This window comes from Melospiza melodia, chromosome 18, assembly GCF_035770615.1.
Source record: "Melospiza melodia melodia isolate bMelMel2 chromosome 18, bMelMel2.pri, whole genome shotgun sequence".
NCBI classification, from domain to species: Eukaryota; Metazoa; Chordata; class Aves; order Passeriformes; family Passerellidae; genus Melospiza; species Melospiza melodia.
In genome coordinates, this window is record NC_086211.1 from 1,442,855 (window position 1) to 1,469,208 (window position 26,354).

The window sequence follows — 26,354 nt, forward strand, 5'->3', positions numbered from 1 at the left end:
ATGGGATGTAGCGGGCGGCTGCTGGGAGCCGCCGGGGGCCGCGGCGCCTCGCTGCTGCTCACCATGATCCTGTTCTTCACCTACTTCTTGTCCTGCCTGCCCGGGCCCTGCGAGCCGCTGCCGCCCGCGCTGCTGCCGCCGCCGCCGCCCGCTGCGCTGCCCGCGGGCCCGGGGGAGGCGGCGGCGGGCGCGGGGGGCGCGGGGGGCGCGGGGGGCGGCAGCCGCCGCTTCCCCCAGGCCATCATCGTGGGCGTGAAGAAGGGCGGGACGCGGGCGCTGCTCGAGTTCCTGCGGGCGCACCCCGGGGTGCGGGCGGTGGGCGCCGAGCCCCACTTCTTCGACAGGTGCTACGAGAAGGGGCTGCGCTGGTACAGGTGGGTGAGGACGCGGCGGTGTCGGGAGGGCTGAGGGGGTCGGTAATTAGCGCGCCGTTAATTGCCGCACGGGTTGGGATGTGGTAGGTCCGCAACAGGCGGGTCCCGGGAGAGGAAGGGGGTCCGGGGGGCAGCTCCGAGCCTCGCCGGGGTTGGGGCTGCTTTTGGGGGGCTGCCGCGGTGTCCTTGTCCCCGTGTCCCTCCTTGTCACCGCGTCGCTCCTGTCCCCACACCTTCCATCCCGCATCCCGCCCGGCCAGGGGCGAAAGCGGCAGCAGAACTTGCGCTCGTTTCACTCCGCAGCCTTTGAGGTTTTAACCTTTAGTCCTTTACGCCCAGCCGTGCCCCCGTCTCCCCACCGCGCTCCTTTAGGAATTGTTTTATTGGTGTGGTTTCTGAAAAACAGAAATGAGCGAGGACTTCAGGCTTGATCCTGAGCGAGTCCGTGGGATCCCCCTGGGCAAAGGGCAGAGCTGGAGCCATCCAAGGGTTTTGTTTTCTGAGGGTTTCCATGGGATTGAGCTCTTGGGGCGATAAAGCGTTCGGAGGAGCAGCTACTGTGCATGTGGAGCGCATTAAACTCCGTCTCCCGGCCAGCTCCGGAGCGCTGGGCCAAGGCGGTCGGCAGCGATAACTCCCTGCAAGCCGGGGGTGGAATCTGAATCTGCCCCGTTATTCTGAAGGCAATCCAAACGTGTCGATGTATGAAAGCGCCGTGGTGCTCTCGGGGAAACATCTGAAAACAATCAAAGGAGCAGCTCTGCTGTCCTTCCTGCCCCCCATCCCGCTCCCCCCGAGCCCCGCGTTTCTCTCTCTCCATCCTTCCCAGCCCTCGCCCAAGTAACAACCTGTGAAAAATCAGCGTCTTTAATGGCAAGAGTCATTTTAGCGGTAATTTTACCCGCAGACTTTCAGCTCTCCGAGCCCACATCTGGGGCTGTAAAGTTACGACTTAGCACACCTTCAAACCCCAGTAAGTAGCGGCGCTCATTTTTACGGCCGCATTAATATTGCCGTGATTTACGAGCTCATTCCTCGGCTCCGCGCCGCTCCAGGAGCAATAATGATGATCACCAATCTTTTTTGGGGCGAGGGCTGCGAGCTGGCTCTCGCTGCTGGGCAGAATGGGGCTTTAATGACTGCGAGCGCATAATTAAAGCGGGGAAGGGAAGATCGAACGCTTTCATATCGCTCGGGAGGCTCGCAGGACGGAGCTCAGAGAAGGAGCAGAAATAAATCTGAGTTTGGATGGCTCTGCCGCGGGTTTTAGTGCTGGAAGCGCTCGCAGGGAGCCTGGCCTGACACCAGGATCGGGGCGATCCCGCATGTGGTTGTGGTAAATTTGGGGAAACGGAGCGGGGAAGGTTTGCTGGGCTGGGGAGAATCCGCATCCTCCGGGGCGAGGCAAAAATCGGGAGATGTTTTACTGAAGTCTGCATAAAGTGTGGTTTTAATCACACACACACACACAAGCATTTCCCTTCGCTTCCTCTCCTCTCTGCCTCTTGTTTTGTCTTCTCACAAGACCTCGCAGCACCGAGGGATTTTATCCCCGGCAAAGCCAGACAGAGCTAAATGTTTAAAGCTGGGGTGTGCTGCAGTGGAGGGGAAGAGGAGTTGGACAGAAAATCGGGTTTTTCCTATGGATATCTCCAAAGTGGCGTAAACATTTTTAAAATATTTGAACTTGCTAGGAAACCGAAATTACACCAAGTGCTTCTCACGCCAAGATATTTGGCCCGAAGGCACCTGTAGGTTGTTGCTTGTTTTGAGCAAATGTGGAAGAAGAATTCCCTTGGAAATATCACTCCAGAATTATTTTGTTGCTCTGTCCCGTAGTGATTTCCCTGCTCTGGCAGGAGCATCTCCTCGTGGGTGATGAGCAGTTTGTTGTAAGTTACTGACTGAAATAATTTATTCTTTCTGGATTGCTTTATTCAATTTAAATTTGAAATGGCCCAAAGCCCCCCTTGGTTTTGGAGTAGCAGCGAAAAGAAAATGTTCTGCAAAAGCTTCTCCTACAGAATTCCTTGAGTTACTACAGCTTTAGCTAATTCTGAGAGGATTAGACACCTTTCGGAGGCTGTAGCATAAATGATTTAATGGCTGATCCAAGCATGATGGGATGCTTTCTCCTCAAGCAAAACACAATTTTTTTTTTTTTTTGGCACTCGGTGCTGCTTGAAGGAAACCTAAATAAAAAGAAGAGAGGATGCTGGGGTGTCTGCTGCAGTTTGGGGTGTGGGGGTCCCCTGTGGGAGCCTGGGACTGTCTGTGGTGTTTTGTGGGAATGCAGGTGAGGATAAATGGTAAAAACTGAATTGAATCCGAGCAGTTTGGGGTGAGATTCAGAAATCCATTGCAAAACTTGGAGCACCTGTGAAGGTGTGGGGCCAGGTCCTGCCTGTGGGGATGGAGGAAAACAACATTTATGGGGTGAAGGGGTTTGTGGCAGCATCGGCTCAGTGTGAATGGGCTTCTCCCGTGGCTCAGTGTGGATGGGCTTTTCCTCTGGTTCGGGTTTCCCTGTGAGGTCTGGGGTCCCTGTCCCTCTCCCCCATCCCATCCTCCTGCTTTTCCCAAGGGCCAGAGGAAGGTTTGGGCAGGAATGGTGCTGGGCCAGGGCTCCCTGCACCCCGTGTGTCCCTTGGGATTGAGCTCCTACAATCTGTAGGGATTGTAAAGGATCCTCAATTTTCACACAGTTTGCATCAGAAGTATTTAAAAGTACCGTGGGATGTCCGGTGATTGTCCCTCTGCAGCCAGAGGGACACGAGGGGCTGCAATCCCACCGAGCATCCTCAGGCCCCGCAGAGCCAGCCCAGAGCTCCGAGACACTCCGAGGCCAGATTCAACTTTTCACTGTAATTTCCCCGTCCCATCCAACACGAAAGCTGGCATGAGGAGGGAGAAACTCTCCGTGGGGCTCCTCATCCCCCTGCGCTGCTGCTGGGCCGTCGCAGCTCGGCAGCACCTCCGGGAAGGCGCAGGGGGAGCAGAGAGCCCTTCCCCGGCCCGTGGGCTTCTCCCCCTCCCCTTCCCAGCCCCATTCACGGGAGCTCGCAGCGCTCCTGAAAGGCTTCCAGCATTTCTTGGGGCAGACTTTGTTATCTCGGAGCCTCACAGCCCCTTTGAGCGGCAGGGGCAGGACGCGGCTGCGGCGCTGCTCTTTTGACTTCTGCGTTATTGGCAGCTGAAAAGTGCGGCTGAGCGGGTGCCCGGAGGGGTTTCTGTGCGTGCTGTGATTGCACAGACAGATCGCGACACTCCATAGCCCTGCTGAATGGGAGCGGCTCCTCCGGAGCCACCGGGCTGCGATTTGGCACCGCTTGCGGGGCGAGCTTGGCTCGGCTTTCCTTTCCTTTTGGGGAGCGCAAAGGTGGGGACGGACAAAGGAATCCGGGCCGGCGATGCTCGGGCTGCTCCGGGACGTTATCTTTATTCATTGGCACCGCTAATCTCCCCTCGTGATGGGCTCGGTTTCAGGCTCAGAGCCGCCCTTGTTCTCCGGGGCCGCTCGCAGACGCTCGGCCCCGCAGCTTCTCGCCTCTATTTCTGTGCGATCTTTTCTCCTTTTTTTTTGCGCTTCCATTCACAAGTGAGACCTTTCTGTCTCAGCTTGCCGGATCCTCACCCCCGTGTTTGGGAAATGAAACCCCGAGTACAAAGAGAACATGCGGGAAACCTGAGAAAAAGCTGATTTTAACTAAGAACAAGATACACTAAAGCTTTTATTGAAGGCGGAGTGTTTTGGATCGGCTTTTATGCGCTGTTTTAGCCCCAGCCCTACCCTTAGGACCAGGTTTAAGCTCTGGGCAGCCGGATGGGTCTCCCTGATGATGTGCCCCTGTTTTCTGCTCCCAGCACTTGGGAAGCAATCCATAATTCGTGCAAAGTTTGGGTTTCTGCAAACTGCTTTCACGTGGGATTAAAAATAGCTTTTACTGCCACGATGAGGAATTAACATTTGAAACCATTTAAAGAGCTCCCAGGCAGGGACTGCTGCGGGTGGGGAGGGACAGGGGCTGTGCCTGTCCTGGTTTGGGGGGTCGGGGATGGGGTGAGGAGGAGCTCAACCCTCCTGCCCCCCAATTTCACGTTATTATTCCTTGATTTCCACCCGGCCAGGTTTTCTTCCCGGTCCCATCAAGTGCTTCTTGCTGAGCCAAGCAGGTTTGGGGGCCTGAGTTTGGGCCTGAATTTGGGTCTGGCTCAGCCTCCAGGCTGAAATGAAGTCGGGTTTTCCTTGTGCTGCTGCTCAGATCGCGTCAGGCCCGAGCGATTGGAGCTGTGTGTTAATGCTGGCTGGGATTTTGGGGATAAAAGCTGCGACTTGCAGCGTGGAAGGAGCTCTCCCCGCCTCAGGAATGCTCTCCCTGTCTCTGCTCTGTTAAATAAATGGGGGGATTGCACCCGGGCTGGGCAGGGGGTGTGCAGGGGTTAAGGATTTCACATCTGCCAGGATTTCTATCCCAGGCTGCTTAAACACACCCAGAAATCACAGGGCTAGTTTTAAAAAAAATAACATTATGGGAATTAATACCTTTGGAAAAGGCTTCTTCATTCCTGTCCTTTTTCTTGTTGTAACCTCAGGGAGTAGAAATTGAAATATTGAAACGTGGCTTTTTTTTTTTTTTTTTTTGGTCCATGTAACTCCAGGGAAGTTTTGAAAATATGTCAAATATTGCCAAAAAAATTCACCAAGAGCCGGGAAAGCCACAAGGCTTCTGTTAGTGGAATTACTGAAAGCTTGGAGAAATAATCACTGCAGTGTAAAGGAAAGTTTGGGAGTTTCTGCTGCGAGGCATTAGGTGGATTTCTTTTCCCTGGATTTTTTCTTGATAGTGACAGAAGGTGGAAAAGGCCGGTGGATTTAGAGGGCGCTTTCATGCAAGGAGAGACAATTACTTAAGAGAGTTCAAAGCTTATTTATAAAACAGTAATTACCTTCCCCTGGGATGGAGACGGGCAGCTCTGGCGGCGGGGAAAGGGGTTCCAGCACTTAATTGGCAAAGATGCTTAAAAGCTTCCTCCTGACCTTTTCAAAAACTTTCTGCTGCAACAGGCTCGGGCAGAGATTGAAAAGCTGCCCGGGGAAAGGCCAGGTTTAATGCCAGGACTTAGCTCTAAATGGCTTTTCAAAGGGCTGTGGAAATCCTCCTGCTCAGGGAGCTGGGGGTGTCAGAGGGAGGGAGGGAGGGATGGATGGATGGATGGATGGGTGAGGGTTGGATTAGGGATGAGAATGAATGATAGATGGATGGATGGGTGAGGGTTGGATTAGGGATGGATGGATGGATGGATGGATGGGTGAGGGTCGGATTAGGGATGTGGATGGATGATGGAGGGATGAGGAATGGATGGACAGATGGGTGAGGGTTGGATTAAGGATGGGAATGAATGATGGATGGATCAAGGATGGATGGATGGGTGGACAGACAGACAGATGAGGGATGGATGGATACATGGATGCTCCTTGTCTGCGGGACAGAACTCTGGGAACAGGGTGGAACCTGAGCCTTGCAGTTCCCTCCCCACATCCCGGCTCTTGGGATGGCCAAAATATTAAAGTGAGGAGCACAGGGATGCTCTGAGAGGCTTCCGTGGGGCCTGGTTGGAAGCCTGCTCTGGGGGGTGAAGGCAGCCAGGGCTGGTCCATGCAGTGGTTTCAGATGAGTCTTCCCTTTCCTGTGGGAATTCATGGAATGGTTTGTGTTGGAAGGCACCTCAAAGATCAGCTCATCCCACCCTGCCATGGCAGGGACATTTCCACCATCCCAGGCTGCTCCAAGCCCCAATGCCCAGCCTGGCCCTGGGCATTTCCAGGGACCCACAGCTGCTCTGGGCACCTGTGCCAGGGCCTCCCCAAATTCATGAGGAACAGCCCAGACCCCCCCAATCCCACCATGACAAACTCATGGTGGTCGCAGCCCTGAGCTTTGCCCGTGGCAGGGTTGAGGTCTTGGCTCAGGTTTCACACACTCACCTTTTGTGGTGATGGTCCTGGGTGGGACATTCACAGCAGCTCCTTGGACTTCCCCTCCTTCTCTGCTCAGAGACAGCTCAGATCACAGCAATCCTCCAAATTATTCATGCATCCCTGCAGTGAGTGACTCTGACTCGTTTGAGATGGAAATTTGGATGTGGCACTGGGACTGTGACAGGGCACAGGGGAGCTGTGGGGTCCTGCAGGTCACCCCAGGACTCGGGGTCAGTGTCCAGCTCTGTGTGTGGTACCAGGGCTGGTGGAGAGCAGGGATGAGCCAGGTTTGCATGGCTGGGATGGTGCATGGAGAGCAGGGATGAGCCAGGTTTGCATGGCTGGGATGGTGCAGAGCCATGGAGAGCAGGGATGAGCCGGGTTTGCATGGCTGGGATGGTGCAGAGCCATGGAGAGCGTCCCTGCTCCACCACAGGCTGTGCCCTGACCTGGAGCTCAGGGAGTGCTGCTCCCAGATTTTAATGCAGGGGAAATGGCTGAAATTCAGAAAAATTCACTATCTGGGCTGTTAGAGCCCCAGCATGGGATGTTTCAGGCAGCCTGGGATGAGAGCAGCACTTTGGGAGTGGGATGAGCTGCCGGGCTCCTCCTGGGAGTGATTTTGGTGGGCTCCACCAAGGAAATCTCGTAATAAACTCCTCTCTCCCTGCCAGCAGCTCACAGCGAGGGGTGGCAGGAGCCTCCCACGCCCCCGGGGCTGCTCTACATCTTAGCACACAGAATTGATCGGGAGCAGGAGGGAATTACATTCATACAGTCACTTGTCACTGAGGTCTTATTAGGAACCTGCGCTCATTAGCGTGGGGAGAACAAGGCTGTGACCTTGTTAAGCTCCTTGGGCAGGGAAAGGCTCATTGACCACTTTGCTGCTGATTTATCACCGAGCCCCTGAGCTGTGTGTGGCACACCTGGCCCCGGGCACACCTGGAGGGCTTTTCTGTAGCTGGAGTGAAGAATTGGCGTCCCCTCCCCTGCCCCATCCACACCCTCCAGGCTGATCCAGCCGGGAATTCGCAGCCGCGTTATGCAAATAAAATAAAACAAATGAATAAAAGCAGGCGGCGGTGATTGATGGGAAGGGCCGAGGCAAGTGACAGGGCCCGTCCCCGGGGGGCACATCCCGGCTCTGCTCCTGCCTTGTGCAACCTCCCAGCTGCTCCAGAGCCGCGGCATCCCAAACCTGTCCCAAAGCCATCCCAAAGCCATCCCAAACCTGTCCCAAAGCCATCCCAAACCTCTCCCAAAGCCGTCCCAAAGCCATCCCAAACCTGTCCTAAAGCCATCCCAAAGCCATCCCAAACCTGTCCCAAAGCCATCCCAAGCCTGTCCCAAGCCTGTCCCAAAGCCATCCCAAACCTGTCCCAAACCTGTCCCAAACCTGTCCCAAAGCCATCCCAAACCTGTCCCAGGGCTTGGCTCAGCTCTGGGGACAGATTTGGGCACGGCAGGAAGGACAGTGAGGGGCTGGAGAGTGGCCAGGGAGGGGAACGGGGCTGGGCAGGGGCTGCAGAATCCCTGAGGGAGCCGGGCAGGGGCTCAGCCTGGAGCAAAGGGGGATCAGGGGGAATTTCTGGCTCTGCACAGCTCCTGCCAGGAGGGCACAGCCGGGAGCAGGGGCAGGAGCACAGGGAACGGCCTCAGGGTGGGATTTTAGGGAAAATTCCTTCCTGGAAGGGCTGCCCACCCTGGCACAGCTGCCCAGGACAGGGTGGAGTCCCCATCCCTGAGGGGATTGACAGCCCTGTGGATTGCTGGGCTGGGTGATCTTAGAGGGCTTTTCCAGCCATGATTCCACAAGTCCATAATTCATTCTGGGGGTGAAATCAAAGCACCATCGGGGCGGGATCCCCAAATGCCTCTGCCATCTCCACAGATTATTTAATTTGATTTTATTTTCCCCTCTCTGGAGGCTTCTGTGCCCGAATGTTTCCCTGTCCCCACCTGCCCCATCCCGCCTGAGTCCCCGGTAATTCCGAGTGGCAAATGTCCCCTCCAGGGCCACCCTGCCAGGCAGGAATTGTCCCTTAAGTGGCGGCCAAAGAAATCCTGCAATTCCCGGGGGGGGGGCTCGGTCAGTGCCATCGATCGATCGGCCACTTGTCACTGTCAGCGTGATGGCTCAGTGCTGATAGTGCCTGGGGACGGGGAGGGGACACTGCTGTGCCAGGGCACACTGCTGTCTGAGGATGGGATACTGCTGTCCTGGGGACACTGCTGTCACACTGTGTCCTGGAGAGGGGACACTGCTGTCCCCAGCGAGCCACAGTCTCTCCAGGGCTGTCCCCCCTTTTCCTGCAAGCGCCAGCCTGGCGGTACAGGGGAGGGGGCTTTATTTTTCCTCTGTCGCTCCTCCGCTTCCCAAAGTCATCCCCCAGAGCCACACAAGCCTGAGAAAAATTTCGAGGGGCCGCTGCCAAGGACTTTGAGGCGAGGTTTGGGTTTTGTTGAGGGCAGGCAGGGTTTGTGTGCATGAAAAGCCGGGTAGAATGTCCCCCTGCAGTGCCCGAGCCCCGAGCGTGACAAACCCGCATCCGCCGGGACACAAAGGAGCCGGGAAAGGGGCTGGGATGGGGTGGGATGGGATGGGCTGCTGCCAGTGGGACAGGGGAACAGCCCATGGGACAGGGACACAGCCCATGGGACACAGCCCATGGGACAGGAGACACAGCCTGTGGGACAGGGACACAGCCCATGGGACAGAGACACAGCCCATAGGACACAGCCCATGGGACAGGGGAACAGCCCGTGGGACAGGGGAACAGCCCATGGGACAGGAGACACAGCCTGTGGGACAGGGGAACAGCCCATGGGACAGGGACACAGCCCATGGGACAGGGACACAGCCCATGGGACACAGCCCATGGGACAGGAGACACAGCCCATGGGACACAGCCTGTGGGACAGGGACACAGCCCATGGGACACAGCCCATGGGACAGAGACACAGCCCATGGGACACAGCCCATGGGACAGGAGACACAGCCCATGGGACACAGCCCATGGGACAGGAGACACAGCCTGTGGGACACAGCCCATGGGACAGGAGACACAGCCCATGGGACAGGGACACAGCCCATGGGACAGGACACACAGGTGTCCCCATCCTGCTCCATGGGGTGGGACACAGGGCTTGCATCAGCCCGGGAAGGGCCCTGCACGATCGGAGCTCTGGGCATTGGGATTTTTAGATTTCTGTGCTGACAGACTCTGACTCCCAGGAGGGCACTGAGTTTGTCCTGAGGCCCTGGACAAAATTCCAGAATTGATGGATAACACCAGGATTGCAAGTGTGCAGTTGGTTAGAAGTGTGTCATAGCACAGAGTCAAAAACTTCAAGTTTTGGAATATAGTAATATATAGAGAGTTGAGATATAAGTTTTAAGACAATAACTAATCTTTCTTCTTCACCTTCTTCTTCACTGAGTGGTGTTTTGGGTTAGGGTTAGGGATTTCACCTGCTGTGCTCCGGCACTGTCCTGCTCTGGTCTCCCAGGGTTTTTTTGGGATCCTGGCTGCCCCTGGCTTTGGGGTTTGTTTGGAGCTGGTGTGAGGGAGTTCGGGGAGCTCAGAGCTCATTTTGGATGGTGTGGGATGGATGGATGGATGGATGGATGGATGGATGGATGGATGGATGGATCCCCCGGGCAGGGGACAGGGCTGGGACCCCCAATGGGTCACCCTCGTTAGCCTGAGTGTGACATGGCAGTTAATTACCCCCTGTGCCATCAGAGGGGACGTGTGGGGCTGGTGTCACTGTGCCACCGCTCTGTGTTTGATCCCCGTCTCGTTACAAGGCAGATAATGAGGGACAGCCTTGTTCTGGTCTTGGTGTGAATATTAAAAATTCATCTTTGGCTGCTTTGAGGAGGATCAGGAGCATGTGAGTGTGCCCTGCATGCACGGGGCTGAGCAGGGATCACACCCAGGCCTCGCTCATGTTAGAGCTCATAAAACTTGAATTACTGAGCAGACACTGGCCAGGGGAGATTCCTTTCACCATTAATCACTCTGATGGTGCAAGACCTTTTCTAAACATTTTTTTTTCTGGGCAAAATGCCTTTAAATGAAGGCTCAGAGGCTCAGTGAGCACCTAATTCCAGCTGTGCCCAGCTGTGCGAGCCTCATGTCAGCGCCACAACCAAACAAATTCCTGCGAGTGTCAGCACACGCCTGGCTGTGGGGGGTTTCTGGTTCCTGACGCCCAGGGCTGATGAGTTCCACGCTGAGCTGTGTGTGTGATGTACCCAGCCCTGAGCCCACTGCTGATGGCTGCAGGGCTGGGCAGGGCTCTGTGGACAGAAACCTGGCTGTGAGACCCTCTGGGATCACTGGGGAGCTCTCAGGGACAGATCTCACTCTCTGCATGCAGCTGAGAAGAAATTAAAGCACGATCTGGGTGGAGGACAGGGTGGGAGCTCCTCTGATTTAATTCGGAATCCCCAGGGATTTGATGGTTTTTGAGTCACGGAGCCTTGGCACGGGGGGAGTTTCAGTTCTTGCTCAAAGCCAGCGTGTCCTGAAGACAAGAAAACTGTTCCAGGGACAGGAGAACCTTGGCCCATGTGAGCATGCACAGCTGTGCTTGAACACAACCCCAGTTTGGGCTGGAACTGGGCTGCAGGTGTGTCACTGTCACATTTTCTGCAAAAATCTCCTTGCCCAGGATCCTTCTCCTGGGAAGCTGAGAAGCCTCAGAGAAAAAGGAAAACAATAATGATCTGATTTGCTTCTCCTGTGTTTTGCTGCTTTGGAATGTGGTTGGAGATTGTTTCCTTGGATTCTGGTGTGAGTTGATTTCACTCTTTGGCCAATTACGGTCAAGCTGTGTCAGGCCCTGAAGAGAGAGTCACGAGTTTTCTTTATTATCTTTTAGCCTTCTGTAAGTATCCCTTCTGTATTCTTTACTATAGCTTAGTATATAAGAATATACTATATAATATACAGTAATATATAATATATAGTACTATATAATATATAAGAATACTATAGAATATAGTATCTTAAAATAATAAATTAGCCTTCTAAGAACATGGAGACAGATTCCTTCCTGCCATACAAGAGAGGTGGTTCATGATCTTCTCACCTGCAGAAAAACTTCAGCAACAGAGGTTAGGAAGCCATTTGGAGATGTAAATATCTCCCAGGCCAAATAAAAACCCCCAAACCACCTCCCAGACCATAAAAACCCCCAAACCACCTCCCAGACCACAAAAACCCCCAGCCCACGCTGGCAGCCCAGTGAGGAATGGAGGTTCCTGTGGTCTGAGGAGCTCAGCAGGTCAGGTGAAGGCAGGAGGGAGCTGCAGGTGCCCCACAGCCAGGCAGGTCTGCCCTGCCCAGCCCAGGATGAGCCCCACAGTGCTGTCCCCGAGCAGGACAGAGGGGAGCAGCCCTCGGAGAACAAGGGGAGCTGCTGCCACTTCAAAACCCGCCCGGGAATCGATGCCAGGCCTCCAACAGGCCGATGCTCCTTTCTTCTCCCCGTTAATTAATTCCTGTGCCTGCAGTGAGTTTCCATCTCTTATTTGTGTGGCAATCAAAGGCTGCGAGCAGCGAGGCTCACATGAGGAACAGACCCATCCAAACCCTTTTTTCTCCTCTTCCTGCATCACTCCTGGCCCTCTCCTCGGGCAGCCACGCTGCAGCTGAGGCACAGATGCCCAGAGATGGCTTGGCTGGGGCAGGAAGGGGCAGCAGAGCCCGGGGTGGCTCCCAGCAGGTCCCCTTGGCTGTGGGGAGGAGGGAGAACGGGGCTGGGATCTGCTCAGACACACAAATGGGCAGTGAGGGGTCACCTGGGAGTGCCTGGGGATTTACAGCCTCGACAAAAGGGGATGGGGAAAGCAGGGAAGGTTTGTGGGATCTGCATGGAAACCCCTGGCCTGACCCTCACACCCCAGAGAGAGAGAGATTAAATATCCAGGGATGCTTTGGGGGACAGCCCTGCACATCTGGGGATGGCTTTGGGAGAGCCCTGCACATCTGGGGATGGCTTACCTAATTCTGGGGTGTTTTCCTCTCCCTCTCTTTCGGGGAGAGCCCTGCACATCTGGCCGTGCTTGGGCTGACACCCAAGGCCCTGGACCTTCCATGGGATCAGGGAATTCCAGACTGGATATGTCGGGAGGGACCCTAAAGCTCCTCCAGCTGCAATCCCAACACCTCCCACCATCCCAGGCTGCTCCAAGCCCTGGCTTTGGGCATCCCAGGGATCCAGGGGCAGCCACAGCTGCTCTGCAGATCCATCCCTGTCCCTCCCCACCCTCCCAGCCAGGAATTCCCCCCAATATCCCACCCAAATTCCCCTTTTCTGAAGCCATTGCCTGTGTCCTGTCCCTCCATGCCTTGTCCCCAGTCCCTCTGAGCTCTCCTGAAGCCCCTTTGGGCCCTGGAAGGGCTCTGAGCTCTCCCTGGAGCTTTCCCTTCTCCAGGCTGAAAAAGGAGATTTGTGGTTCAGGGAAAACATAAAAATTGTATTTTTAGGTGACTTTTATGTAAAAAACCCCAACCAAAATACCTGTGAAGTAGAAGCAGAAACTGCAGTTGCATCAAGCTGGAAATCCTAAATAATCCCAAAATAACCCAGGCTGCAGGTTTGGAAGTTGCTTCTTTTCCTTGTTTGAGGAAAGGGAGAAAAAAAATGAAACCTGTGTCTAAAGCCTGTTGCAAGGAAATGAATTGCAAATAAGAAAAACAAATTGGAGTTAATTCCCCTTTTCCAGCACGGCTCCATTCAGTGTTCTGGGAGCCAGGGGATTTAGGGATCTGCAGATAGCTCAGTGTTTTTGGGTAACAAGTACAAACTGTAGCAGCTTTTAAGGCTTCAGAAGCTGTTTTTGATTAGGATCTTTTCTTTTGACAACTTTTTTTTCTTTTCAGGAAAGAAAAAAAAAAAAAAAGGAGGAGGGAGGAGGAAAGGGCTTTTTGTAACAGAGTTGGGTTAGAGATGAGGGGAAAATCTGTTTGAAATATGCAGGGACCTGAAAGCAAATCTTGAGTGAATAATAAGTTTAACTGACCTTAAAATATCCCATTGCCATGAGGGATTTGAGAGTAATACTTCAAATGGATTTTTGATGAGGCTCTGCAGGCTGTGGGGAATTGAATATTTTTACCCAACACGTTTTCTTATCTAAAATTTTCACAACAACTAGGGGGGGGGGAGAAAAAAACTATTTGGGAATGCCCAAAGAAGGGTTGGGGTTGTGTTGTTTTATTCTAAAGCTGCTGCTGGGCAGGGAAAAACCAATCTGGTGCAAGGTCACTTTTCAGGAGGACTTTAATTCACCAATATTTGAATTTAATCCTGCAGCAGGATTCCTGGGTGGCACCCTTGGCATTCCTGGGTGCTTTCCTCATTGGGAAAATGGATTTACCTGATCCCAGGAGGTTTTCTTCATTGGGAAAATGGATTTACCTGATCCTGGGGTGTTTTCCTCATTGGGAACATGGATTTACCTGATCTGGGGTGTTTCCCATGGATTTACCTGATCCTGGGGTGTTTTCCTCATTGGGAAAATAGATTTATCTGATCCCAGGGGGTTTTTCCATGGATTTACCCGATCCTGGGGTGTTTTCCTCATTGGGAAAATAGATTTATCTGATCCCAGGGGGTTTTTCCATGGATTTACCCGATCCTGGGGTGTTTTCCTCATTGGGAAAATAGATTTATCTGATCCCAGGGGGTTTTTCCATGGATTTACCCGATCCTGGGGTGTTTTCCTCATTGGGAAAATAGATTTATCTGATCCCAGGGGGTTTTCCATGGATTTACCCGATCCTGGGGTGTTTTCCTCATGGGGTCCTGGCCACCACTCAGCTGCAGCTTTCCATGGAAATGTGCAAGAATTCTTATTTTTAATCCTCCTCCTCCCTCAAATCTGGAATGGGCTGGTGGGATCTGACAGGGCAGACAGCTGGACAGACAGACAGACAGACAGACAGACGGAGCGTGTGATTGCTCCAGCCACACTTCCTTAGGAAACCAGGCTAAAAATACGCAAAATCCAGTTCTTTCCCACAAAGTTGCCACAAAGTGAGGCTTTTCCAGTGGAAAGAAGTGTTTTGTTAGAGAATTCCCAGTTGTTCCTGCTGGAACAGGGAGGGAGGGAGCCCTGACAGGACAGACGGAGCCCCCGTCTCCATCACCTGGGGCTCACCCAGAGCTCTGGGAGCTGCAGAAAATTCAGGATATCCTGGAATTCCGGCGTGGTTTGGGTTGGAGGGACCTTCAAGCCCATCCAGAGCCAAGGGCAGGGACATTTTCTGCTGTCCCAGGTTCTCCAAGCCCTGTCCAGCCTCTCCTGGGACATTCCTGAGCCTTCCCAACATGTCCACAGTCCCTTTGGCCATGGCTGGAGGAACAGATTTCCCTTTTTTTTTGTGCTGCAAAGTGCATAATCCAGCCCAGCTCCCTGCTCAGGGGGGATTTCCTTCACCTGGGGACCAGCTGGGCAGCAGCATCCCCACATTCCCAAACCTCCCACGTGGATTTGGGGGGCTGCTCCCTTACCTGGGGCAGGCTGAGGGGCTGAGCAGGTTAAGGAGACCAGAATAATTTATTCCATGCTGGGGCTCCTCTCCCATTTCCCTGCCACTGGGATGGGATGGCACAGAGGAGTTTGGGGATGCTGGCTCCCATCCCTGCCAGGCTGTGGGTGAAGCTCCTTGCCAGGAAATGAGGCTTTTTCTGATAGTCACAAAAAAAAAAAAAAAAAAAAAAAAAAAGCTAAATTTGTTTCCCATCTTCCCTCAGGCCGGATTACAAATTTGACCCAGATGGGGAATCTGTGTTGTTTCTGTGGAAAACTGGATGCATTTTCCTTTTCCATCCCAAGGAGAGCGGCGTGACAGCGTCAGGCCCGAGACAAAGAGCACAAAAACCAGTTTGGGGTTTGGAGGAGAGGAGCGGGCACAGAGGAGCTGCTGCAGCCTGGAGCACCCTGAGCTGGGTGGGATGTGGCTGAGAGAGGCACAACCTGCTCTGGGGGGACACGGCAGCCGAGGGGGGCCAGGACAGGGCTTTGGGGTGATGCTTTGCAGGTTTGGGGTGAGGCAGAGTAGAAATTTTCCAGGGTAGAAATGCATTTTGATTTAGGTGAAATTCTTGCTCGCCCTGGCTGTGCAGGAGCAGGGTGAGGGAGGGGACAGCCAGGGGACCCCCAGCCCTGCCCACGGTGGCCTCGGGGCCATCTGGAGAGCCCGGCCGCCCCTTGCCCCATCCCGAGATCAAATAAACACAAACAGCCTGAAATTATTCATGGCTCTGGGGACTTGTCTGCTGCCCGTCAGCAGCTGCTGAGCAAATCAGGGCAGCTGTCAATGGGGCAGCGGGAGGGGCTGCCTCTGCCTGACATGTGTGGGCAATTCCTCCTCCTCCTCCTCCTCCTCCTTTCCTTCCTTCCTTCCTCCCTTCCTTCCTCCCTGCTGCTCCCGCACCTGCGGCACCGGCACCGGCAGGAATTCTTTGGCTGCACCCCGGGATTGGGACAGGGAGGGACCCCCGGGAGCCACAGCCAGAGAGGGGATGGGGGTCCTGCCCTGGTTAATTAGCCTGGGCTAATTAGCTGGGAGTTGGTGGGCTGGGAGTGACTCCAGGGAGTGTCCCCTGGGATGGATGGATGGATGGATGGATGGATGGATGGATGGATGGATGGATGGATGGATGGATGGATGGATGGATGGATGGATGGATGGATGGATGGATGGACGGACGGACGGGATTTTGGGAATAAATCCCTCCTGGAGGGTGGGCAGGCCCTGGCACAGGGTGCCCAGAGCAGCTGCGGCTGCCCCTGGATCCCTGGCGGTGTCCCAGACCAGGCTGGAGGAACCTGGGGTAGTGCAAAGGGTCCCTCCCTCCCTTTTCCTTCTGCTCAGCCAAGCATCAGGAGATGGAAGAATTCCTATTTCTGCTGTCTGTGTAACTGTAAACCTGGAAACCCCAGTGATTTTTGTGACCCTTTTATGCCTTTCCTCTCCTCCATCAAGGTGGGAAACCAGGCAGGACCAGCCTGTTGCTGTGAGGGGATAATTTAGTGAGAACTAATGAGTGCAATTTTAAAATTTGTAATTGAAACCAAGATCTTTAGACAGAGTGGTCTCAGGAATTTTTTTTGCTGTTTTTTTTTAAAGAAACCTTGGGCTAGTCAGGGTTAGCGGGGTCCCCTCCCTCGCCAGCAGCTCCAAGAGCAATTTTCCCTCATTTATCGGCGCTCCCAAGGACCCCGGTTCCCAGGGGGATAAAATCTGTCACCAGTGTCTGTGCTGCAGGTTCACAGGAGGGTAATTTGTGTTTCCCCTGCTCAGACAGCAGGTCAGGTCATAAAGCACCAGATCCGCGGGGAGGGGAGAGGCTCTGTAAAGGCTGCCCGTGCTGAAAGGTGCAATAATCCCCCGGATTACTGCCGGGGGAGCTGCAGGGAAATTTACTGCCTTGCAAAGGGATTATCCCAGCGCCGCCGCTGCCAGCGGGTTCCTTCCCTTTCTTTCTTAGAGGAAGGAAGTTTTTCATTGAATTCCTGCTGCTGGAGCCACCGTGGGGCTGGGAGGGGAGGGATTGGATCCATCCCACCGAGCCGGGGTTATCCCATCTCATCTCCCTGGTTTATCCCATCATCTCCCCACCCAGGTGGGACAGCGAAACTGGAGCTGGGCTGGGATTGAGCTCCTGCAGGGGTCGAGATTGCTGCAGAGGGATAAAACAGGAGGATGGATAAAGAGGAGAAGGGATGACCAGGAGGAGGAATAAAGGGGAGAAGGGATAACCAGGATGAGTGATAACCAGGAGGAGAGATCAAGAGAGGGGATAACCAGAAGGAGGCATAACCTGGAGGAGGAATAAAGAGAAGAAGGGATAACCAGGATGAGAGATAACCAGGAGGAGGAATAACCAGGATGAGGAATAAAAAGGAGAAGGGATAATCAGGAGGAGAGAGCACCAGAAGGAGGGATAGCCAGGATGAGGAATAAAAGGGTGAAAGTATAACCAGGAGGAGGAATAAAGAGGAGGAGGGATAACCAGGATGAGGGATAACCAGGAGGAGGGATAACGAGAAGGAGGAACAAAGAGGAGAAGGGATAACCAGGAGGAGGAATAAAGAGGAGAAGGGATAACCAGGAGGAGGAATAAAGAGGAGGAGGGATAACCAGGATGAGGGATAACCAGGAGGAGGGATAACGAGAAGGAGGAATAAAGAGGAGAAGGGATAACCAGAAGAAGGGATAACCAGGATGAGAGATAACCAGGATGAGGGACAACCAGCAGGAGGGATAAATCCTCTCCAGAGCAGCTCCAGCTGCAGGAAGAGCCTTTGCTTTACTTTGAGCACTCCAACCCCAAGCATCCCCTCCTGTGAACGGGGACCAAACCCAAGAGCTCCATCCCCCATCCCGAGCAGAGAACGGGGCTGGAGCAGCTTCCCAGGCTGGAGCAGGAGCTCAGGGCCACTCCCGAGCTCCCGAGTCCTTCAGCAGAGCCCCCCGGGGCTGGGGAGGGTTGGTTTTGTTTGATTTCCTTCCCCTGGAAGGCAGGAGAGGGGGCTGGGGCAGGCAGGGCCTTTAATTGTGTGCAATGAAGGCTGACAGTGCCGAGGCACGGCCTTTAAAGGGGGTACTGAACCTTTAATTCCTGAATAAATCATCTCCAGTCTGTTGCTCCTTCATCTGCAAGCTGTTTGAGGGGGCACACGGGCACTGCTGGGAAGGGTCACGGCCAGATCAGAGCCCAGGTCACAGGCAGGACACCTGCCAGAGGCCGTCCCCTCCCTCAGCTCAAAGGGACACCCAGAGGGGAGGAGAGGACATTCCCGGCTGCTGCCAGGCTGGGGGGCTTCATTCCAGAGGGAGGGAGAGCTGCCAGGGCAGCCCCGTCCCCACCGGGCACAGCCCAGGGCCACAGCAGGGTGGGCACGGGCCAGGCCCCATGGCCTGAGGGGCTTGGGGATTCAGTGCCCCGTCATGGCTGGGCACCTTCCAACCCCATTTCCTGACGGGTTTTTGGGGATTCAGTGCCCCATCATGGCTGGGCACTTCCAACCCCATTTCCTGACGGGTTTTTGGGGATTCAGTGCCCCATCATGGCTGGGCACTTCCAACCCCATTTCCTGATGGGTTTTTGGGGATTCAGTGCCCCATCATGGCTGGGTATGTGCCAGTCCCCATTTTCCTCGGGGAGGGTTGGGGTGACACAACCCCCTCCCCTTTTCCTCCTCCTCTGGGACTCTTCATCCACCCAAACCCAGCCCAGGGACCCCGAGGGGTGGCACTGGGAGAGCTTTGGGGGTCCTTGTGTGGGCTGAGGACCCTCCCTTGTGGTGCTCTGTGGGGCGAGGGGGGAATTTGGGGTTCTGGGGGGCAGGAGGAGCCCCCGGGGATGCCCCAGCTGGGAGCACCCGAGCCCCTCGCTGTGTGCTGTATCAAACGGTAATTAGGAGCAAAGGGCAGAGGGGCGCAAAGGAGCATTAATAAATTATCTGCCTGCCTGTTAATTGACGTGTCTCAGTCAGCCCGTGGTGGAGCCCAGGGCCCGGCTCCCCTTCCAGCGCATCGCGGCCTTGTTACTGCCCTCATCAGCATATCCAGGGCTCCCTGCTTAAAGCCAATTAGCTCCCGGCCAGGCCTGATTGGGAAGCCGCGGCCTCATTTGCACATTTGTGAATCGGCGAAAGAATCAGAAATAATGGGGGCAGCTCGGGGATGGGGAGCGCTGGGGGGGCTCTGCCAGGACCTGCCGGGGAGGGCGAGGGGCAGCAGCTCGGTAATTAGGGGAAAAAGGAACGTGGGCTAATTGAGTCCCGGGCGGCTCGGGGAGCTCATCCCTCGCGGTTCATCCCTTCCCATGTTCCACCTTCCCAGCTCTTCCCTCCCGGTTCATCCCTCCCGGTTCATCCCTTCCCATGTTCCACCTTCCCAGCTCTTCCCTCCTGGTTCTTCCCTCCCGGTTCATCCCTTCCCATGTTCCACCTTCCCAGCTCTTCCCTCCTGGTTCTTCCCTCCTGGTTCATCCCTTCCCATGTTCCACCTTCCCAGCTCATCCTTCCCAGCTCTTCCCTCCCGGTTCATCCCTCCTGGTTCATCCCTTCCCAGTTAATATTTCCCGGTTCATCCCTTCCTAGCTCAGCCTTCCCAGCTCATCCCTCACGAGTTCTTCCCTCTGGCTCATCCCATCCCTTCCCAGTTAATTTTTCCCAGTCCATCCCTTCCCAATTCGTGCCTTCCCAGTTCATCCCTTCCTAGACAATATTTCCCAGCTCACCCCTTCCCAGTTAATATTTCCCAGTCCATCCCTCCCAGTTCACCCCTTCCCAGTTCATCCCTCCCAGTTCTTCCCTCCAGCTCACCCCATCCCTTCCAGTTCATTTTTCCCAGCCCATCCCTTCCCAGTTCATCTCCCCCAGTCCACTCCTCTATGCCCTGCGCTGGTTCCTGTGGGAGGGAGAGGTCCTGGAGACCCCTGGGGTGGGCTCAGCACATCTGTCCCCCCTTTTTTGGGATCAGGGCTCTGCCATTCCCGCAGCAGTGCCCAGCAGGGATTCGGGGCTGCAATTGCCGTCCCTGCCCCTCGCACCCTTTTCCCCAGCGGAGGGGCTGCAATTTGAGCTGTCTGCAGGAGAAGGTGGCTATCTACATTGGCAGCTCCAGTGTGACACCCGGAGAGCCCCGCGGGCACAAAGGCAGCCTTGTCCCGGCTGTGATAAACCCGGCTGTGATAAACCCCGCCAGGATTCCTCTGCAGATCCGAGGGCACCGGGCTCTGCCTGCAGGATCGATGTCCCGAGCCCTTCCCGGTCCCAAACTATTTTACATTTACACAAAAACGGTTCTGTCCCTGGCCTGCTGCCTGTCACCCTGCCCGGGGTGTCCCCTGGTGTGATGGTGTTCGCAGGGGTCCCAGGATGAGGGAAGAGATGAGAATGTTGGCTCCGTGTTTCAGAAGGTTTGATCTATTATTTATTTTATTTGTTTTGATTTATATATTACATTAAAACTATACTAAAAGAATAGAAGAAAGGATTTCATCAGAAGGCTGGCTAAGAATAGAAAAAGAAATGATAACAAAGGTTTGTGACTGAGACAGTCCAGAGAGCCAGACTGTGATTGGCCATTAATTACAAACAACCCCATGAGACCAATCCCAGATGCACCTGTTGCATTCCACAGCAGCAGATAATCAATGTTTGCATTTCGTTCCCGAGGCTTCTCAGCTTCTCAGGAGAAAAAATCCTAAATAAAGGATTTCTCAGAAAATATCATGGCTACACCCTGGGGCTGGGGGTGTCCCCCTGCCCGCCCTGGGGCTGGCGGAGCTGTCACCCCTGAGCTGCTCTGGGTTTGTCCCCAGCCCCATCCCAGTGCCTGGAGGAGTCACTTTGCCATGCAGAAAGCTCTCAGCTGTGTCCCCTCTCTGGTAGAAACCTCTGCTTTTCACTCCTTGGGCTGAGCTTTTTGGTGAGGGCTCATTTTGTAAAAATAGTGGCGGAGAGGGGAATTTTTATCCCCCTTTTTGCTCATTTTGGTGATAACATGGAACCTGCAAGCCTTGACCCCACAGCACCCATCATTTCCACCTGTGGCTGGTCTGGGGTTCTGGGCTCTCCCAGCTCAGGCAGGACCTGTGTCCATGTGGAAATTCCTCCCTGGCAGAGCCCGTGCTGCTCTCCTGCTTTGGGCTGGGATAGAGTTAATTTAACTGCTGGAGCTGCCCTGGGTGATAACTCAGCGATGCTTTGGGCTGGAGAGTTGTTTATCTCCTGAGAGTGCATCCCCATCGGTGCTGGGAGGAGTTCTGCTCCAAAAACCATCAGGAATCGTGAAGCAATTAACTCTGGAAAGTTCTGTTGGCCCGGTTTTTGAAGTCTGCTTTGATTCCCTGCCTGCTGTGGCTGTTAATCACTACTTAATGCAGCTCTCTGCATTTTTATCATCATTTTGTCTGCTGTAATTTATTGCGTGTTACCTTAACCGAGGAAGCATTTTCATGTGTTGAATGTCTCTGTGCAGGAAACCCCTGCTCCGATGCCTCTCAAGTGCCAGTTTTATTAATTAAAAACAAACATTTATCACTTAACAGAGAGGCAAAAGGGTTTTTATCCCTCCTCCTGGGCACACAGCCTCCTCTGGAAATCCCAGTTCCTTCCAAGGCTCCCCAGTGCCGTGTCCTGTACCTGCAGGCACTGCTTGGCATTCCCAGGTTGCTTTCTGAGGGTCAGGAAGAATTAACTGTAAATTTAATTAACGTTCCTAATGTTTGGGTTAAAGCGGAGCCCAGCAAAGCCGGCTCTGCTCTTTGGCGGTTTGAGCCAGAGCTGGGTGTTATCAATAATTAACTGTGCTCATTTAGGGGAAGTATTGGGGCGTTAATGAAACTGTGAAATGTTTAATTGTTGTGCCAGGAGCTGGGGCTGCCGAGGAAGAGGAGGTGTGGCACAATTAATGGCTGTTCCCGAGGGGATGTCCCTGGGATGGGGAAATTCAGGGATGGAGGTCCCCGCACCCATCAGAGCCACAGGAGCCGCTGGGAGACCCCTCCCAACCCTGGTTTTCATTAAAACTTCTGTTAATTACCTTGTAATTAAGCTGTGGGGGGTGTGGATGTCCCTGTGCAGGACAGGGAGGGATAGGAGGGGTTAGGGAGAGACAAAGAGCCCCTCCAGAGGGGCTGTGCCTGTCCCATCCCTGGAAGGGTCCAGGGCCAGGCTGGGTCGGGTGAGGATGAGGATGGAGCCGTTCAGAAACCCCAAGGAAACACAGAATGGATGCCCCAGGAAGGTGCCAGGAGAAGCTGCTGGAGCAGCCTGGAAAGCCCGGTGCCATTTCCTGCATGGGATTAAAGTTCAGGATGCTCGGCTGGGTGGGAAGGCCCTCAGGAGGGTGGTGGAGCTGTGCTGTGCTCCCAGTGAATCCCAATCCCCATCCCGTGGGTTTTCCTGGGCTCTGGGACAGGGATGGGTCTAATCCCTGCTGGGAAGGTGATTCCCAGCAGGAGCTGTGTCAGTCAGCCTCTGGTGAGTGCAGTTATTTGGGGAAAACCGCTGGAAATGATGGGAAAAGCAGCTGCGGCTGCCCTGGCATCCATGGGCACCCACTGGTGCCAAACAGGGGCTGTGCTGCCAGGTGAGGGCACCAGGGATGGGAAATGCCTCTAAAAACGCTGGCACTGTGCAAAAATTAAAATAAAAGCGGAGGAGAAGCCACAAATGGCTTTGGCTCTTGTTTGGGGGAGGGAGCTGTGCGGGCCCAGCGCCGCTCACAAATGCTTTTAATAAAATGTTCTTTCCTGAGTCCAGGGGAAGAATCCCGGAAACCTCAAGCTTTCCCCATGACATAAGGAGCAGATGCTGCTGGGCACAGCCCTGTCCCCGTCCCCAGCTCCCTGCCAGGCACAGCCCCAGCGCTGGGATGCAATTCCCAGAGAATCCCCGGCTCTCCCTGGCAGTGCCCGGGGCCAGGATGGGGCTTGGGGCACCGGGGGACAGTGGAAAGGGTCCCTGCCCTGGCAGGGGTGGCATCTGTGAGCTCCCTTCCTGTTGGGGAAGATGAAACAAGAAAGCCTTATCAATATGATTGCCTGGCAAAAGATTTTGAGAATATGGAAACTATAAGTGAGACTGAAATGAAAGCAAGCCTTGAGATCCCTCAGTCACTGAACAACTGGAAAACAATGGTGTGGCCACTGAAGGTGATCCCCTGTTGATGGAACAACACCCTCTGCTTGCAGACAGGCCCAAGGGGCAGAGCAGACCCTGCAGCTTGGCAGAAGGGCCCAAAGAGGAGTTTGTAGGGTTTAAAATGTAACACAGCATGGTAATGTAATGATTCTTACAGGCTGTATGGAAATGCCGTAGGATTTGTATCTTGTACTAGATTGGTTAGTGAGAATGAGAATATTCAACACAGAAGAAGATTTATTGTATTGTGATGAGAACTCTTAGCTCTTACTTTTCTATGCTCTTACCCCTTTTATGTTTTTACTCACCCTCTCATCCTCTCTCCCCCTCTCTTCTCTGGGCCTGCTCTGAGCTGTGTTTGGCAGCTCCCAGCAGGGCCCTGCACCCAGGCCCTTTGCCATAAACCCCAAATCCCAGCAGGGCCCTGCACCCAGGCCCTTTGCAATGAACCCCAAATCCCACGACCTGGCTGCAGAGATCTCTCGTGTCCGTCTGTCCCGACCGTCCTACCCCCGATATTCCTACACCTTCCCAAACACTCCGGGATTTTGTGGGGGGCAGCGGGGCAGGTGCCTGTGCTGGTGGCAGGGAGGACCCGCTCTGTCACACGGGGTGACACGGCTGGGTAATTTCTGCGGCAATTAATGCCTCATTAAAGTGCACGAGGGAACAATCAGAGCAGTGAATTTTACCCGGCACAATGGCTGGGCCCTCAGGGTTTTTTTTCTGCCTTTCTTTTGAAAAGGAAACAGTCTTTTTCTGGCTTTAACTGCTCCCTGTCTGGAGGCAGAGGAGGAGGAGGAGGAGGGAGACTTGGTGGGCACCTCCGCTCCCAGCTGGTGCTTGGGCATCACCTCCGTGATGGGATTTCCCGGGATTTTCCTCCGCAATCCCACGGGGACATGAAATCTGACTCGAGGCAGGGATGAACACCAGCCCCGTCCCAAAATATTTGTGTTGGGATGGAGGCGGGAGCAGGCAGGAGAAGGGCAGGAGGGATTTGCAGGGCTGGGGAGGGATTCCAAGGGGGAGCAGCAGCCTGCAGGGTGGGACAGGGGGACACTGGAGGGGACAAAGGGAATGCTGAGGTGGGCAGAGAGCCTGGAGCTCAGGGAGCTCCTAGGAAGGGTTTTAAAGATGAGAAATGACCAGAGGGATGTGACAAGGGGGGCAGGAGGGAAGGGGAGATGTGGCTGTGGCTGGGTGTGGATGTTTGCAGGCACTCTTCCTCTTCGTCTGGAAGACACGAGAATCCGACTCCATGTGTCAGAAGGCTGGTTTATTATTTTATGATATATATATTATATTTAAAAATTAATGATATATTAAAACTATACTAAAAGAATAGAAGAAAAGGATTTAATCAGAAAGCTCGCAAGGAAAAGAATAGGAATGGAATAATAACAAAAGTTTGTGTTTGAGAGTCTGAGATAGCTGAGCTGTGATTGGCCATTAATTACAAACAACCACACGAGACCAATCCCAGATGCACCTGTTGCATCCCACAGCAGCAGATAACCATTGTTTGCGTTTCATTTCTGAGGCCTCTCAGCTTCTCAGGAGAAAAGATCCCGGCAAAGGGATTTTTCAGATAATATCACAGCCACAGCTGGGAAGCCCCTGAGCATTTCTGGGTTTTGGGGTTGTTCCCACCCGTTGAGACATCAGGTGGGAGCAGCTGAGCCCTGACTGTGTCTGTCTGTCCTCAGGAGCCTGATGCCACGGACCCTGGATGGACAGATCACCATGGAGAAGACTCCCAGCTACTTTGTGACCAAGGAGGCCCCGCGGCGCATCCACAACATGTCCCAGGACACGAAGCTGATCGTGGTGGTGCGCGACCCCGTCACCCGCGCCATCTCGGACTACACGCAGACCCTGTCCAAAAACCCCTCCATCCCCAGCTTCCAGGCCCTGGCCTTCAAAAACCTCAGCACGGGACTGATCGACACCAGCTGGAGCGCGGTGCGGATCGGCATCTACGCCAAGCACCTGGAGAACTGGCTGCAGTTCTTCCCCCTCTCCAGGTTCCTGTTCGTCAGCGGGGAGAGGCTGGTCAGCGACCCCGCCGGGGAGATGGGCCGTGTCCAGGACTTCCTGGGGCTCCAGAGGCTGGTGACAGACAGACATTTCTACTTTAACGAGACCAAGGGCTTTCCGTGCCTGAAGAAGCCCGAGGGGGGGAGCAAACCCCGGTGTCTGGGCAAGTCCAAGGGGCGGCCGCACCCCACCATCGACGGGCAGGTGGTGCAGCGCCTGCGCGAGTTCTACAGACCCTTCAACATGAAGTTCTACCAGATGACAGGCCAGGATTTTGGGTGGGACTGAGCCCATCCCCAGGGCACGCTGCCGGGCTGGCACCTGGGCTGCCAGGACTGCTGTCCAGGGATGTCTGTGGTCATCATTGGCCAGGGATGCCTGTGGTCACTGTGATCCAGGGATGCCTGTGGTCATCGTGGTCTGGGGATGCCTGTGGTCATCATTGTCCAGGGATGCCTGTGGTCACTGTGATCCAGGGATGCCTGTGGTCATTGTGGTCAAATGATGCCTGTGGTTATCATTGTCCAGGGATGCCCATGGTCATCATGGCCCAGGGATGCCTGTGGTCAATGGATGCCCATGGTCATTGTCCAGAGATGCCTGTGGTCATCATGGTCCAAGAATGCCCGTGGTCATCATGGTCCAGGGATGCCCATGGTCACTATAGTCAAGGGATGCCCGTGGTCATCATTGTCCAGGGATTCCCGTGGTCACTGTGGTCAAGGGATGCCCGTGGCCACCCCACCAGCACCCTCCTCCCTTTGTTCTAATTTATATGGGACCTTTTCTGGCAAGAAACGGACTTTTCTGGAGTAGAGAGAAATATTTAATAAAACCTCAGATGAGCCCTCTCCCCTCCCTGAGCAGATTAAATATTCTTCCATATAAACCTTGCTGATCTCCATTAACTGGGAGCGTTCTGGGTGGGACTGTGGGTTTGTGTGCACGGGGATCATGGATCCATCCAGAATGAAACCTTTGGAAACCTCTGGGTCACACAGCTGAGGGTTCTGGGGGTGACACAGTCCCTGGGCAGCAAACCCCAACCCTGGGAGATGTTTTGGAGATGGAAAAGAGTCTGCAGGAATTTCCCAGCTGAGCAAAACAAGGAACAGCAGCGGTTCTGAATAAATGCCAGGTGCTGGCTTAGGGAGAGGGAGCTGTGGATCACCTGCCCATGTTCCTGGAGTGGCCCAGCTGGTAGGGCAGGGCATTTCTAACCCTTAGCAGGAAAATTCCAGCTTCTCCACAATTTACCCAGCTCTGCCCTTTC

General features: G+C 54.4%; 1 protein-coding gene across 1 annotated transcript; it reads left to right on the forward strand.

Moving 5' to 3' along the window:
- On the forward strand, positions 1-25,970 carry HS3ST6 (heparan sulfate-glucosamine 3-sulfotransferase 6). The gene is made up of 2 exons (XM_063171594.1): positions 1-374; positions 24,751-25,970. Exons 1-2 carry the CDS (start codon positions 1-3, stop codon positions 25,367-25,369), a joined length of 993 nt encoding a protein of 330 aa, XP_063027664.1. The 3' UTR covers positions 25,370-25,970.
- The last annotated feature ends 384 nt before the right edge of the window (positions 25,971-26,354 follow it).

Excerpts from the sequence above, each read along its gene's own strand:
- HS3ST6 (XM_063171594.1), top strand. The coding sequence starts at position 1 with ATGGGATGTAGCGGGCGGCTGCTGGGAGCCGCCGGGGGCCGCGGCGCC. Across the intron at positions 375-24,750 it reads AAGGGGCTGCGCTGGTACAG|GAGCCTGATGCCACGGACCC; the intron begins GTGGGTGAGGAC and ends GTCTGTCCTCAG.